The following is a 17,556-nucleotide window of genomic DNA, read 5'->3' on the forward strand; positions in this document are numbered from 1 at the left end:
GCATGAAAGAAAGAGGAACGGAAGATTCTACAGGGTCAACCACCATCCTCCGCTTCCGTGTACAATATACTCCTGCACGGTATTCTGTGAAAAGAAAACAGAGAAAGAAGTCATGAAGGAAAGAAAGAAGATCGCAGAAGAAAAGACTTCAGGATTGAATAATTTTCATAATCCGAAAAAATATATTGAAGATTGAAGGAGGAATATAAAGCAGAAGGACAAAGGAAAAAGTGAAGGAGAAGAAAACGATAAATAGAAAAGAAGAACGAAAAAAAGAAGACAGATCGAATGAGCGGAAAAACCGCCATTGTAAAACAAACTTGACCAATCGCTTTCAAGGAGGATATAACAACCAATCACCGAGCACGTTTACGACCTCGTGCGCGTCATGTGATCTCGTTCTCCCTCACGATTGGCGAGTTGTGAAGATTCATTTTTTTTAATTTTCCCGCTTCAGGTCTCATCGAGACCTCGTCGCTGCTCGTGCTGCGTTCTTGCTCCATTGCTTTTCTTTTCTTTTTTTTTTTTTCTCTTTCTCTTGGTGGTTTTAAATCGTCTTGAACAAAGATATTTTACAGGAGAATTGGTCATTCTTTCAATTTACCACCGCTTGGTGCCTTTTCTCTGAGTTTTTAGTGTTTTTTTTTTCTCTCATTTTCTTCGTGAAGTGATCATGGAGGCGATCGTTTCTGCCCCGTTGAAAGTGAGTTCATATTCCCGCTCGAGCTCCAAAGAACATATCGGACCTTTTGTGTGGATTTTTATTATGACAAACCGTGTGTTCTTTTTGTTTTACTTGAATGCTGTTGATTTGTGATGGTGTATGTGAATGACGCTTTTACTCTGACACGGGTTTTGATTGTTCTCTTTTCGTATTTCACATCAAAATAATACGTCGATTACTTTACGTTTTTATGATTACCTTTTTTTTTTTCTTTTTCTTTCTCTTGGTGGTTTTAAATCGTTTTGAACAAAGATATTTTACAGAAGAATTGGTCATTCTTTCAGTTTACCACAGCTTGGTGCCTTTTCTCTGAGTTTTTAGTGGTTTTGCTTTTCTTCTCTCATTTTCTTTGTGAAGTGATCATGGAGGCGATCGTTTCTGCCCCGTTGAAAGTGAGTTCATATTCCCGCTCGAGCTCCAAACAAGGACGAATGTGTCCACGACCAGCGCCCTAAAGGTTTTGTCGGATAAAAAAAACAACTTCCGATATTTCGTCACGTGCCTTGATTAAGCCAATAGCGAAACGCGTCATAATGTATTTACGATATATCGTGTATTTATGAAATTACAATACGATAAATGGAATAATCTTTAAATAGTAGTGTGAACTTTTCGAAACTTTAAAGCAAATGTCCGAATATATTTAAAAGTTCATGATAGACTCTCTCAAAAGGCACCGTCTATGTGAGGATGTGTACATGTGCTCAGTATTTAAGGAGATCCGGATCTTGTGTATATACAAGAGCCGAGTCGTAGAGATCAAGGTTTCTTCTTCACAAGAAGAACAACAACGACGAGCTCTCTATGAGCAGCGTTCGCTACGCGAGACGCTGCTAAAATATATATCTGGCCTCTTGTGTGGATTTTTATTACGAGTACGTGCCCGTAAAAAAAATAAATGAATAAAAATTCAAACCGCGAGCAAGAAACAACAACCACACAGGCCATTTCTTCGCTCTCGCGTGCCCAGATGTGCATGGCCCGGGAATTCGCATATTATTCGCAATTTAGTATTAATACCCAATTATTCAATTAGCGCCAACGTATTTTACCTTTTCGCAATGGCAAGGAAAAACAAAAAGAGAAGAGAGAAAAAAAATTTACTTCCTGGTTCGGAGCATACCAGCACTCTGAGGTTACCAAAATTTATGCACCATCTAATATGAAAACGATCATAACTTGGGGCATTGTGTTTATCTATAAATGCACATAAGAAATCGAGAAATTATTAGAATACACGAAGTCATCATTATCCGGAAGCCCGTACGTTGTAACCCGTAATGGGGAACGCGGCTGAGCTTCCCTTCCCCCATCGGCCACGCCCATGCAAAAACGTGTCTTGTCATTGGTTTGGTAAATAAATAGTCATAACTTCAGAAGCACTTGTCCGATTTAATATCAAACCTTAAAGCCACATACTCAGGTCCCCAGCAATATATCTGGCAAGTTCCAATTAGATCGGACCAGTGGTTGTTGAGAAACAGCGGACACAGACACATTGCTGGAATTATAGATAGACCAGTTCGTGCCCGTAAAGATAAATAAATAAATTTTTCCAACCGCGAGCAAGAAACAACAACCACACAGGCCATTTCTTCGCTCTCGCGTGCCCGTACGTGCGTTGGCCGGAAGTTCGCCTATCACAGTTACGATATTCGCAATTTAGGTTTTAATGGCCAATTATTCAATTAGCGCCAACGTATTTTACCTTTTCGCAATGTCGTCGCAAGGAAAAACAAAAAGAGAAGAGAAGAGAAGAGAAGAGAAGAGAAGAGAAGAGAGAGAAAAAAATTACTTCCTGGTTCGGAGCATACCAGCACTCTGATGTTACCGAAGTTTATGCACCGTCTAATATGAAAATGATCATAAATTGGGGGCATTGTGTTTATCTATAAATGCGTATAAGAAATCGAGAAATTATTAGAATACACGAAGTCATCACTCTCCGGAAGCCCAACGTTGTAACCCATAATGGGGAACGCGGCTGAGGTTCCCTTCCCCAATCGGCCACGCCCATACAATAATGTGTTGTCATTGGTTTGGTAAATAAATTGCCGTAACTTGGGAAGCACTTGTCCGATTAATATCAAACCTTGAAAAGGCACATCCTCAGGTCCCCAGCAATATATCTGGCAAGGTTCAATTAGATCGGACCAGTGGTTGTCGAGAAACAGCGGTCACACACACACACACACACATTGCTGGAATTATAGATAGACTAGTGCATGCCCGTAGATGCGTGGCCGTACGTGCAAACCCTCCCCCCCCCGCAAAAAACTCAAACCGCGTGCCAGAAACGACAACCACACAATCTGTTCCTTCGCTTTCACGTGCCCGTACGTGCGTGGCTGTACGTGCAATATATATATATATATATATATATATATATATATATATATATATATATATATATATATATATATATATATATATATATATATATATATATATATATATATATATATATATATATATATATATATATATATATATATATATATATATACTTATAACCGCTTGCCAGAAACTACACAGGCCGTTCCTTCGCTCTCGCGTGGCCGTACATACAAAAAATTAAAAACTTTCAAACTGCATGCCAGAAACAAACACACAGGCCGTTCCTTCGCTCTCGCGTGGCCGTACATGCAAAAAATTAAAAACTTTCAAACTGCATGCCAGAAACAAACACACAGGCCGTTCCTTCGCTCTCGCGTGGCCGTACATGCAAAAAACAAACAAAAAAAAAACTGTCACCCGCAGGGTGACCCGTATCTTGCCAAAAGGTGACCACGTGTGACCTTCTTTAAGGTCACGCTGAGGTGAACAGAGCTGCTATCCACCAGGAGCGACTCCTTGAGGAATATCTGCCTACGAGAGATTCCGATGAGAATCGTTCTACAGAGTAACCATGAAAAATATGCTTTTGCCTCATAACGTCACCAAATGACGTCATAATGTCTCAAGCTTGACATATCTAGAAAGCACTCATCCAGGTGTTCAATTTGAGATACTACACGATATGGTTCCTAAAACTTGAAAATTTGACCTTGGGGTCAAATATGTTTGACCTTAGGCGCTAACCATGAAGGTCAAGGACAATCGCCACCAAAAATTAATCAGCTGAGCGCCAGACCATGAACTATATTCCCATGAAGTTTGAAGACAATCCGATCAAAATTACTCAAAAAATAAGGGTTTCGTCGACTCCCCTGATTTGCGACAAAATGACCTTGACCTTCAAAATTTTATCTGCTGAAAGGGACCTCTATAGGCCTCTGATATGCGAAGTTACAAAAATTTCCAATGATAACTGTGCTCTGCAGAGTGATCGATACGTGATTACAGACCAAAAAAAAAAAAACATATGAAGGTCAAGGCCAATCGCCACCAAAAATTAATCAGCTGAGCGCCAGACCATGAACTATATTCCTATGAAGTTTGAAGACGATCCGATCAAAATTACTCAAAAAATAAGGGTTTCGTCGACTCCCCTGATTTGTGACAGTGACCTTGACCTTTGACCTTCAAAATTTTGTGCACTGAAAGGGACCTCTATAGGCCTCTGATGTGCGAAGTTACAAAAATTTCCAATGATAACTGTGCTCTGCAGAATTTTTTTATAGGTGATTACAGACAAACAAAAAAAAAAAAAAAAAAAAAAAAGCTGACTAACCTATCTTGCAAAAACTTCGTTTTGGCAAGATAAAAAAAAAACATACAACTGACTAACATATCTTGCAAAAACTTCGTTTTGGCAAGATAAAAACTTTCAAACAACCACACAGGCCATTCCTTCGCTCTCATAAACGACGACTGGATTGGGGCATTGTGTTTATCTATAAATGCGGATAAGAAATAGAGAAATTGTTAGAATACAGTAAGTCATCACTATCCAAAAGTAGTACGTGCCCGTACGGAATGTTCACATCATTCCACAAATTATTGCTTGCATTGAAGTCACAACTGCTGTGATACTTACACACAGAGTTAATTAAAATCAAGTTTACCTCCCTGTCTTTGCTTGCCATGACATTCACTGCCATTTACCATTGGCACTCCTACCCCACGGTAACTAAGGCACCGATCGATCCCCATCGTAACCAGCTCAGTCTTGTTGCTGTCATCTGGAAGAAAGCTTCTCCAGTTACTTGGGGTCTTGCTGGTTCCTGTCACTCTTCTTCTGATTCCTTGTCCCCTTTTCGACCTTGCTTTGGACTTCAGACTTGAATTCTTGTACACATCAAACACTACGTCCACCCTCTAGTACCTGGCACCATAGGATTACACCTTTGGGATGATGTCTTCTTTAGCATAGTCATTAAATATCTTTGAAGTCCATGGAGGTAGGGCATTGATAAGTGCTGAGCCATCAATGATGACTGCATCTCCCTTTGGTTCTCTGTCTGAAATGTTCACTTGCACTTCAAGAATTTCAGCCAGCTGCGACTTCAAATTTTTTTTTTTTTTTTTTTTTTCAAAATTTGGATTTTCAAATGGCCAATCGGGCAGATTTGATCAGAACAGAAATGCCAAATTTGATGCTTGTATCATAATTTGCACGATTTTTCTGCTATCGACTACACTATTGGTCTTCACCACCAACAACAATAATTGATGACAGTTTTTCAAACAATGCAACATTTTTCATCTTGACCTTTCTCTTCCAATTTTCCATCTTACTCATGAAAGCTTTCAAGGAATCCATGAATTTTATGATGTTTGTATTCCTTCCTTGCATCTGACGATTCGGTTTATTCAGCTGCTCAAAAATGTCAACCAAATAGACAAGGTGCATGATCCATTCCTCATCATCCAGCCAGGCAAAAAATTCCATCTTACCCTGAACTTCAAAAAATAATTTGAGCTCATCTCTAAGCTCAAATACTCGCTCAGTTACATTTCCTCTTGAAAGCCATCGAACATTTGTGTGGAAAAGTAGCAAATGATGGCCTGCATCCATGTCAATACATAACTGCTTGAAAAGTTGAGTTGAGAGTCCTTTGACAAAATTCACAATTTGAATTGTTTTATCCAAAACCTTCCCTAGTGGAGCTGGAAGTGTTTTTGAGGTCAGTGCCTGACGATGGATTATACAATGAATGCCTTTCACTTTTGGAGCTCGCTTTTTCACACAAACTTGAAATCCAGATTTTGTGTGTGGGTGCTGTACAGATGGTGCACCACCTATGTTGGGGACAGTATCCCACAAAAGATTTTCAGATTCAAAGAAAGATGAAACCTTTTCCAAAATATCTGAGGCGTTTGTAGTTGTTTCAAGAAGAGAACAAAAGAGAAACTCCTCTTTAAATGAACCTGAGTGAACATATCTTGCAAACCCCAGCAACTGGGAACACAATGCCACATCAGTCGATTCATCAAGTTGAATTGAAAATAAGCTAAATGCTGCAGACTTGATCTCCTGCACAACTTGATCCTTGATGTCAATGGCCATGTTGTTGATCATCCTTTGAACAGTACTGTTTGATAGTGAAACTGCAAATTTTTTTCTCCAATCCATTTCCCAACACAATTTCCACCATTTTGAGAGCGCAACGTTTGATCAAAGTTTCCCCAATTGCATGTGGTTTTTTTCTGCTTTGCTATCTCCAGTGCTATGACATAAGAAGCTTCAATAGCCTTTTGGTTCATTTGTTGGAATGCCCCTGTTGAATCCAGCTTCATCTTTTTGAGAGCATTCCCATGACGTTCAAAAAAGCTTTTGTCCTTGTCCTTGTGTTGAGCATGAACATTCTGCAAATGTTGCTTCAACTTTGTTGGTTTCATGGAATCATTTGACAAAGCTTTGCTGCAAATAACACATTGAGGCCTTTCTTCTTCATTGATGATGATGGATGTGAATCCATATTGAATATATGAATCATCGTACCCTCTTTTTTGACACTCTTGATGGGCTCCAAATTCTGTGAATAAAAAAACAAGAATAAGTCAAAGATAACTATAAATGGAATATTTCCACAGATATAAAAGTGAAATATTTATCTTTATTTTTAATTTAATCTGTGACATTCAATAAACTTTTTATTGAATGTCAGATTAAATTAAAAACAAACTACAATTCTACAGATTGTACATAATCTACAGGGCATCACACCTTATTCAATAAAGTGTGATGTCCTGTAGATTATGTACAATCTGTAGAATTGTAGTTTGTAGAAAGATCAATATTCCAACAGTTTGAGTCTGCCAATCGGTGTTCCCAATTCCCCCCCTGGTTGAGAACCCCTGCAACTGTGTATCTTGCCACGCTTGGTCCGAACCTGCAACATTTCCAGCAACTTTCATCGTCTAATCCAACTATGGTATTTGCTTTCGAAAATTGTAATCATAATATAATATAATGGCCTGGAACTTCTAACACACTTTTCTCCGAACATATTCTGTTCATACTTCCGAAATCTTCACATTATGTGTTCCATGTATTTACACAGGCGATAGCGGATTCAAAAATCGAATATCATAATATAATGGGCTTAAGCCTGGAACTTCGAACACACTTTTCTCCGAACATATTTTCTTCATACTTCAGAAATCTTCACATTATGTGTTCCATCTATTTACGCAGGTGATAGCGGATTCAAAAAATCGAATATCATAATATTGTTGCGGATCCGGGGGTGGGGGGATTCGCACCTGACTCTTGATAGCCATATGTTACAGATTCGGCGCCACCCTCACCACCGCAGTCTCCGGGGTTATAACGCTGGCTGGCTCGGCACAGGCCTCAGGTCACGCGTCTTCAATCGCGATACCAGCGTACCCCTGGACCTTACCAGTTGGGGAAATAGACCCTGGTTACAGACTGGTTTTGTCAGATACGGGGCGTTTTCTGCCAGTCTGTAACCATTTTGGTTTTATATACCAATCGAGCGAATTGTTTCTCAGCACGGCACGAAGTGACTCAAAGCGGCAACTTCATACGAATCAGCCAGATTTATTGGGGAACACAGGGAATACAACACAAGCAAAAGTATTCACGACAATGTTATTATCAATGTATAACCCGTTCTTAACTAGGGAACTACGGGTTTTGAGGGGGACCCTAACGAGAGATATACCTTAAACAACAGGGTCATTCCGTGCCAACTCACCTAAGGGTCCCCAGGTCACCTCCTCAGATTTTGCTGGAAAAAATCTTAAATGTAGATCTATATGGCTCTACCCACCATGTAAAAGATTAGCTTTCAATTCCTCATAGTTTAAAAAATATCTATCTCTCGAGACCTTTGAAATTTGGCCCTAAAAATGGCAAATGTGAAAAACTTTTTTTCCAACTTCAGTGGCTTATAATTTTATAATGGACTCCTCTAGAAAACTAATATTGCAAATATTTACTAATTGGCATCCAAATCTTTCAATTATGGCATCAGATAGCTTCTGGGATGCATATTTCTCACTCGAAAGGAAGCTAAAAATGGCTTTTTGGCCAAAACGAGCTAAAATAAGGTGAAACTATAGGAGCTCTCCTGAAAATATGGAACAACCTAGAATTTTTTTCCTCATAATACAGTGATTATAGGGTCATTATCTATCCATAGATACATTTTTGTTGGGATAATACAGTTAAGTTATGAATTATAAAAGTTTAACATAAGCGCTTGCCTCCGAGGACTCTAAAATGGACCAATTTTGTCCCCTGGTTTGACCATGTGGCTAGGGGTTTAGGATCTTCATTTTTTTTTTCTAAAGATTGCCTCGTATAAGATGTGTCTACTGACCGAATAATTTTATCTAACGCCCATGGCTTCATAGTAAAATAAATTTTTATTTACATGCACGTTTTTTTTCAGGGGTTTCCTTAGAAGCCAGTTACCGGCGACCAGCAGCCGTCTACTAAGAGAATAAATGTCAAATGTCGCTGCCTACTTCAGCGCCGATTTTTCGATTATTTTATTTTTTATTTTATTTTTTTTGTCAGCACAATCTCTACACCCCCTGTTTTGAAATTCGAGACGAAAACACATTAGTATTTTGATAAAAGCGGGCTTACTTTTACTGTTGGTACTCTCGCCAGGTCCAACACAACACTGACCTAAAAATAACACAAGCAGCTAAAACACGCCTCCTGCAATAGAGAGTTCTCTGCTTTAGCCTAGTTTTGGACTGTTGGCCTGATACCCTGATACCATACAGCAATGACCTCAAGAAAATAAACTTTGTAGGCCTCGCAGTTTCGGTGCCGAAACGATGGCATCAAAGAAAATCCCTGTTTGACTTTGTATTTTCGAAGAGGTCCAAAGACATGGGAGGTAAGCTTCTGGCCATCAGTAATTGGTCTAAACTTGCACTCTCGCAAGTGCGACGTTGTTGTTGTTTCACGAAACACTTGTTTCACCTTGTCCATTTTGAGCTTTTGTCAAGTGATGCGGCTCCAAAATACACGGTCACCCGTTGTGCCTTTTAATTTATAAAGTAATTTGCCTATAAGCTTAAAGCAGCTTTTGTACATGTTGTTATTCGTGGTTATTTGCACTGAAAATCGCCGTTTATTCACTGAAGTGAAGGCCAAGTATGAGCAGCTGTGAACTGGCCAACTGAATACTGGTACCACAGGTACATGCATGTGCCATAGACTTTAACTTACTACACAGTATAGCTGAATTTCAGTCAGTCAGTATGTTAATGCAACTACATCCAGTATAGGCCGAACCACCTGTTTTTGTGGAGTTTGCCACCCCAACAGCATGGTAATATGAGAACTATTTCATGTCAGAAATCATGCTAGAATGCATCTCCAGCCATCTAGGATCCTCTGGCTTCCAGGGCCCACCTAGGGCCCTGGACCCTGGCCATTCAGCTGCGCTCGCTTCGCTCGCGGTGATGGTAACCTGCTACTTTTCAATGGTAGCCTCCTTCTCCAAAAAATAAGGAAACCCCTGGTTTTTTATTAATATTCACTTTTTTTTTCATATACAGAAGTTTATAAATCTTAAATGGAACTATCCAGGAAAGAGTTACTACAGAATTTTATAAACTGGTATACAAAATTTCAAATTGTGGCATCGGAATGTCTCTAGAAAGCACATACTCTTAGTTTTAGGAAGCCAAATATGGCAATTTGGCCCTCTTGGTAGAAAACAAGGTGAACTTGCAGGGGTGCGCATGAGGCTAAATTTTGCTTCTTATTAGACATTAGTGATAAGGATGTTATTTATTCATAAATACATGCTCATGATTACTTTCATAAGTGATTGCAAATTATAAATTAGAACAAATTTGATTAGTCGAGTTGCAGCTTTTTATTTACAGATAAACAGAGACAATGAATATTAGTAATTTTTATACCTTAGAAAACTCTTTAATGACCTTTCATCTTTTATGACGTTCATTATCATGATTATCTAGCACTCAGAGGTGCAGAATTTTACATCTTAGAAAACAGGTCTTGAACATGCTTAAAGTCATGCTGTGACAGTTGGTACTGACGTCCACCAGATTTTATGTCAGGGGCCTCAACCACACATAACAAAGAATATCGAGTAATGGCACCCAGCATTGAGCTTTCTCTTTTTTTCTGGAGGCCATGAGAATGTGTTACCCCTTCCTTGTTTCATGAAGTTCACAAACGCATCATTTTCATCATCATTTCTTGTGACAATGTTCCCAATGTACCATTTTCTGTCATAAACACAAGCAATATATTTCCTAGCCTGGTATATATCCAGTTCAGTTAGGGTTGGGACTAATAACTGGGACAGATGAGCTTGTGTGGTTTCTGGTCCTGTGCATACTGTTGATGATACAGCATCAGAAGAAACCCTTCTCATCTCCAGACGTGTTGAGGAGATTGGCAGGAAACCATGGTGTGACCGTGTACCAGCAATGGTTGTTGCTGCTCTGAAGCACTTCTCAAGGTCATACTCCATTGAATTTTGTTGGATTTCTTGTGATGTCACAAAGAAGAATTTGATCCCTCCTATATTCTTCTCTGTCCACTGGAACATCTCTTCAGCTGTCAGAATCTGATTGTCGAGTGGCCTGCAAACTTGCCCTTACAACCAGGCGCTTCACAGTTCCTCCAATCCCATCACATTACTCCATCTGATGGTGTATTTCATAACTAATGACTTCAAATAGAGAACTGCAGGACATGTTTTTTTTTACATTAAAACCCAAGCATATGTTTGGATTATCATTACAAGAATTTATTTTTGAATAAAAAAATGTACTTATAATTCTTAATTTATGAGAAGAATAATCTAAGTTGTTCCATAACCTCAGTTAATGCCCCCTGCATATTCACCATTTTTGGTCAAAGTGGCATTTTCAACTTCCTACAGATAGAAACATATGCATTTATCAGGCATTCTGATAACAGATCCTTAAATTTCATATGCCAGTTTATAAATATCTGCAGTATCACTTTGCTAGAGTGTTCAGTTTCAGATTTATAAGCTCATGAATATGAAAAAAGTGAATAATTATAAAAAAAACATGCATGTAAATAAATTATTTTAATATGAAGCCATGGGCGTTAGATAAAATTTTTTGTTCAGTAGACACATCTTATATGAGGCAAACTTTAGAAAAAAAAATTAAGATCCTAAACCCTGAGCCACATGGTCAAACCAGGGGACAAAATTGGTCCATTTTAGAGCCCTCGGAGGCAAGGGCTTATGGTAAAACTTGTATACTTCATCACGTAACTGTATTATCCCAACAAAAATGTATGTATGGATAGATAATGACCCTATAATCACTGTTATGAGGAAAAAAATTCTAAGTTCCATATTTTCAGGAGGGCTACTATGGTTTCACCTTATTAGGTCATCTCTACCGAGATGACCTAATAAAGCCGGACCAAATGTCCGTCCGTCAACAATTTTTCTTTCCGATCTTGATGAAACTTAGTATGTGGGTAGAGGTCGATGAGTGTTGCACAATGATATAACTTTTGTCTAGGTTCAAGGTCAGGGACGAGGTCACGTAAGTTATAAATATCGCCATTTTCAAAACTTATCTAGTCTGCCATTTTACAAGATATTCGGCAACTGTTTATTGATTATGATTGTAAAAAATATTATCTTGTATCTAACCGGACAGCTTTTTGAATTTCCTTCCCGTTTGATCGTCACGCGATCTGGAAGATGGCCAAAAACGCCGATGCGATTCGCAAAGAAGGAAGGAAGGAGAAATGAAATATAAATATAAAACACATTTTTAGCCTTTTATATTTATACATTTTCTGCCAAAGGTGCAAAAGTTTCAAAACCCGAAATGTAAACGTCGGCATTTATTTTTGAAAATATAATTTCGTGCGCGCGCCAAAATGCCGAGTCATCTTTAACCAAACTGTGCAGTAGTTCGGTCATGGCGTCTGAGCACTGGCCAGCGTGGTTCAGATTGACTGTGGTTTCTGGGGCGAAGGTGATTGTTAAGAAGTATGTCGGCAGTATAAATTCGAGTGACTGTATTGGTGATTTAATCATGCAACATTTTGACAACGAATATTCTGGCCGAACGATTGCATCAGCAGGGATGATTTGCAGGCTCCTCTCGATCGTGCCGATATCTAACATAATCACCGGCGGACATAGGGCTGCAGGCTGTGGGGCGAGGCCACGGATCCCGGATGAGGGGATAAGTGATAAATTATGCTACATGCTTCGGGCTTTCTCATTAATATATCAATGAGTACATTCCATAATTAATGAATCTGGCATACAAAATGTTTTTTCATACCTGACATGTTACTTTTTGCAGTGTCACGAAACTTCTGTGGAATTCATAATTAACTTGCATTACCCACGCTCTGCGTGGCATGTTGGGGTGGGTGTGTTTGAGAAAGGAACTGATGCAGATTATCAGTTGTAATTTTACTTTAATGCAGTAAGTGGAATATGATTTCAATGTTTCAGAACCATTTTATTTACTTTTTTTGTACCATGCACCTCATATGGTCTTTGAGATAATGTAAGCCGAATATCACGTTACTCGAGCGCAGAACAAAGTCGAAGATAGCGCGACACGAAACCACAAACTCGGAAATAATATAAAAGATGAATTTGCTGGCTCTAACGATTTTTCAAACCTCAATATCTCTAGAAATACTTGACCAATTTTCATTCTGAAAGTTGCATTATAATCAGTGAAGAATAATCTACAGGATTATCATAATCTCCAAGAGCTAAGCCTATTTTTTTCGTTTTTTTTTTCTACAACCGGAAGTGAAATGTCCCCAGAGAGTGGACGGACCGGAAAACCACGTATTGCACTTACTGGTGATTCTGATGTGTTAATCCGGGTACTAAATGAACAATACATATTTATTAATTATGTCATTAGTATTATTATCCTAGTGTATGTCTGTGAACTATTTCAATCTAAACAGTTAGTTTGGACTGTTTCGCGGTTACCTGAACTGAACATTGAGAACTTGTATTATAGAGATGACCGTCACCCCCACACGGGGGTAATTTTTAACCTCCACCATCGAAGATGGACGGAGGTTACTGTTTTCGCCCGTCTTGTTACTTACGAAATCTAAAGATTTCGTAAGTATATTGATGAATTCCGTCATCTGTTTGTGTGTTTGTTTGTTTGTAGGCACGATAACTCAAACGGAAGAAGCTACCAATCTCAAATTGCACCACGTGATTCAGGAGGGTGATGGCTAGCGCTGATTAGATTTTGGTCAAAATCGGTCAAAGGTCAAGGTCACAGAGAGGTCAAACATTCGATTTTTGACGGTTTGGTACAGAATCATCGGAGAAACTTCTGGTTTGCGTCGCTACCTTCTCTAGAGACAGCTTTTATTAGACAAGGTCAGAGCTCAAGTTGACGATTTCGTAAGTACCAGTCTATGACTGCTTGTTACTCACGAAATGTAAAGATTTCGTAAGTATATTGATGACTTCCGTCCTCTGTTTGTTTGTGTGTGTGTTTGTTTGTAGGCACGATAGCTCGAACGGAAGAAGCTACCAATGTCAAATTACACCACGTGCTTCTGGGGGGTGATGGCTAGCGCTGATTAGATTTTGGTCAAAATCGGTCAAAGGTCAAGGTCACAGTGAGGTCAAACATAATTCCGTAAATTCATGTGGAGGAATGGAGTATTTTTGCTTCGATCAACGTTACGAGTTCGTTTTTGACTTCGATTTTAATTTTGTCTTTGGTTTTTGCGATCGCTTCGGCCGATTAAAACTCTGTTGTCGAAATTCTGGTGAAAATCGGATGTTTTGGAGACGTTTTAAGATTGTATAAAAATATTTCACTCACTGCGTCACGTGGTGCAGCGTGCTCGAGCAGAGGTGTCGTTGATCACGTAAAGGTTTTCCATGTGCGCGTTCACGGTGTTTTCGATAAAGATGGTGTTTAAAAGTCATTTTTTTTTATCCCAAAAAAGGTTATCGCCGCATGCCTGACTCGCTGAGCCGTCGGATTATGTAAAGATTGTTGGTGGATGGCCGAATATTATGGTTTTGTGACTTTGATAAAATAATATTAAATAATTGTGTTGAAATGGAGATTTTGCTTCGGTCGACGTTACGATTTTTGATGGTTTGGTACAGAATCATCGTAGAAACTTCTAGTTTGCGTCGCAACCTTCTCTCGAGACAGCTTTTCTTCGACAAGGTGAGAGGTCAAGTTGACTATTTCTTAAGTACCAGTCTATGACTGCTTGTTTGTGAACAGTATTGCAGAAAAACTCCTTGACGGATTTCGACGAAACTTGATGGGGGGATTAGGTGTGTTCCAAGGATCATGCCATTAGATTTTGGACTTGGTCCAAAGTCCAATATGGCCGCTATGGCGGCCATTTTGAAAAAATATTTGAATTTTTGTTTTTGCATTTCTTCATGTTTTAAGTGATTTCCAACCCCTCCACCCCCCCCCCCCAAAAAAAATTTGGAGAAAAAAAAACTTGGAAAATTTTGCAACTTTTTTCAACAAAATTTCGTTTTTTTTTGGTTGTTGCATTTCTACATGTTATAAGTGGTTTCCAACAAAAAAACATGCCAAAATTATAATTGCGGCTGATTTTGGAACTTCAGGTGGATATATCCACGTAAAATCAATTTCTGTCTCAAGGAATCTAGTTATGACGAATGAATTGAGTATGTAAATGTTAAAAGTAAAAGGGAAAGTTGCAAACTATAACTCTGTGAGCACTGTTGACGTCAAATTGAATGAATAGGATATCAGGTTCACTTGAGTGACCTTGCAGTATTAGCGGCGGAGGTTTTGCACTCTTCCGAGTGCTCCCCCTCTAGTTTTAGCTCGTTTTGGCCCAAAAGCAATTTTTAGCTTCTGATAGTGAGAAATATGCATCCCCAGAGGCTATCTGATGCCATAATTGAAAAATTTGGATGCCAATTAGTAAATATTTGCAATATTAACTTTCTGGAGGAGTCTATTATAAAATTATAAGCCCCTGAAGTTGAAAAAAAAAAATGCGTTTTTCAGATTTGGCATTTTTAGGGCAAAATTTTAAAGGTCTCTAGAGATAGATATTTTTTAAACTATGAGGAATTGAAAGCTAATCTTTTGCATGGTGGGTAGAGCCATATAGATCGACATTTAATAATTTTTCCAGCAAAATCTGAGGTGACCTGGGGAGGTTTTTGAAATTTCGGTGAGTTGGCACGGAATGACCCAACATGCAGACAAGGCAAAGACAGCATGCAGACAAGACAGAGTACTTGGTGATGTTTCATGGACGAGAGGAAAGTGTCAAAAGCACGAATGTCGCTCGTAACAAGCCGATGTCGTTGAATTCGAGCCCCCAAGCTCGACCATGCCGCGTGGCAAGATGGCGCTCGTCCTCCTTTGTCGCACCGCCCACGCACGCGGCCTCCGCGCGTGCAGACCCCGCGAGGTCGACTGCACCAGACCGTCAGGTCGATGGTGGGTTTCAGCTGGTTTCTCACAGGGTCCAGCACACAAGTCCAGGCCTGTCCACCAGGCCTCCTTCACAAAGCAGATCGCAGACAGACACAGCCGTCCTCTACACAGCAGATCACGACTCCCACCAGTCGTCAAATCCAGCTGAGGGCAGACAGACCTCATGCAGTCCTTTCCTTCAGCCCTGGCTCGCTTCTCCAGGCCACAGAAGGCAGACCCGGCGCGCCCAGGTTCAGTTTCTCTCTCTGCAGAATCACCACTGGCTTTTCTTTTTCTGCTCGCCTCCAAGCCCGAGCACGCCTCAAAGCCGACTGTTCCCCGAAACTGAACTACTCCAAGAAGTCTCTGTTCGCAGCCCACTGGCAGTTTTTCCCTTCAGTTTCACTTCTCCTTTTCGGCCCTGCTCGCCTCGAAGCCAACTGGCAGTTTTTTACTTTTTTTTTGGCCACTCCCCCTCTCAGTGCTGGGTGGGGACGATTGTCCGGAGAGAGGAAGGAAGAAGAAGAAGAAGAAGCTCTTGGTACACCATTACTGTACGAACAATAAACATGCATCCTACACCTCCCGACACACATGTAATGCTCATTTACCGAACAACCTGACTAAACATGCATTTAATGGGGGGTCTGGGCTAATCCTATATTTAATAGCCTACTAAGGGCCATTTCCGCAACAATATAATGGGTGTAAGCCTGGAACTTCTAACACACTTTTCTCCAAACATATTCTGTTCATACTTCTGAAATCTTCACATTATGTGTTCCATGTATCTACGCAGGTGATAGTGTATTCCAAAAAATCGAATATACAGTAGATAGAATTTTCAGAGGGAATTGGTGACGTCACTATCAGCAGCGTTCGGCAGCAAACCGATGGCCCAGTCCCAGACGACGTGCTTTACTTAACTAAGTCCATGAGTTCAGGACGTTTGTTCAACTCAGCATTTACTACTTTTATCCTGCCATGTTGTTAATCTGTTGATGGAGGTAATATAGAAACGATGAATATGTCAAATCGTTCGTGTTACTCATCCGGCACTATGTGTCAAGGCCAACAATCTAAAGCGACTGGTTTCAAACGCTACCATGGGCACCCAGACACGCCACCAATATGAACTGAGCTGTTGAATGCGATGCAAAACATCCAAAGAAACTACCGTAACCGAGTATTGTGATCCGTCCTGTCCCCCATACCCATCGTAGACGGGTATCTGCTCGTTGCTATAACTGAAATGTTAAATACAGAGCTCATTCTGATCAATTATTCTTGATTGATTTTGCTCCTTGTAGAATGCAAGCTCAGTGCACTTCCTGAAATGTGTAAAGTTCTTTCTGACCACTGACACATGGGCTTGCTGATATAAATGTATTCTTCTTTGCCAAAAGGTGGAGTCTTTCTCCCGATGCAGGGAGATCGGCAGAGCCTGGACTATTCATAAATGAAGAGCTCATACTGCTCTCATTCTTCATTTAATTGATTTATTACTCACGAAATCTTTAGATTTCGTAAGTATATTGATGACTTCCGTCATTTGTTTGTTACTTACGAAATCTAAAGATTTCGTCAGTATATTGATGACTTCCGTCCTCTGTTTGTTTGTGTGTGTTTGTTTGTAGGCACGATAACTCGAACGGAAGAAGCTACCAATGTCAAATTACACCACGTGATTCAGGAGGGTGATGGCAAGCGCTTATTAGATTTTGGTCAAAGGTCAAGGTCACAGTGAGGTCAAACATAATTCCGTAAATTCACGTGGAGAAATGGAGTGTTTTTGCTTCGCTCGACGTTACGAGTTCGTTTTAACTTCGATTTTAATTTTGTCTTCGGTTTTTGTGATCGCTTAGGATGCTTAAAACTCGGTTGTCTAAATTCTGGTAAAAATCGGATGTTTTGGAGACGTTTTAAGATTGTATAAAAAATATTTCACTCGACGCGTCACGGGTTGTCCCATGATGCAGTGCGCTCGAGCA

At 39.8% G+C, this 17,556-nt stretch overlaps 1 protein-coding gene across 2 annotated transcripts in view; it reads left to right on the plus strand.

Moving 5' to 3' along the window:
- The first annotated feature begins 405 nt into the window (after positions 1–405).
- Positions 406–17,556, plus strand: part of LOC147030233 (DNA topoisomerase 2-alpha-like) — a 29,590-nt gene continuing 12,439 nt past the window's right edge. The window contains exon 1 of one of the 2 annotated variants that reach the window (XM_085874076.1): positions 406–703. In XM_085874076.1, the coding sequence (XP_085730202.1) occupies positions 674–703 (30 nt within the window). In that variant the 5' untranslated portion in view covers positions 406–673. Of the gene's footprint in view, positions 704–930; positions 1,117–17,556 lie in introns of those variants that run through there. The other variant, XM_085874078.1, reaches the window with a different exon arrangement.

This window comes from Eptatretus burgeri, chromosome 3 (genome assembly GCF_056783735.1).
Source record: "Eptatretus burgeri isolate ZD-2024b chromosome 3, Ebu_testis_v1, whole genome shotgun sequence".
Classification (NCBI taxonomy): Eukaryota; Metazoa; Chordata; class Myxini; order Myxiniformes; family Myxinidae; genus Eptatretus; species Eptatretus burgeri.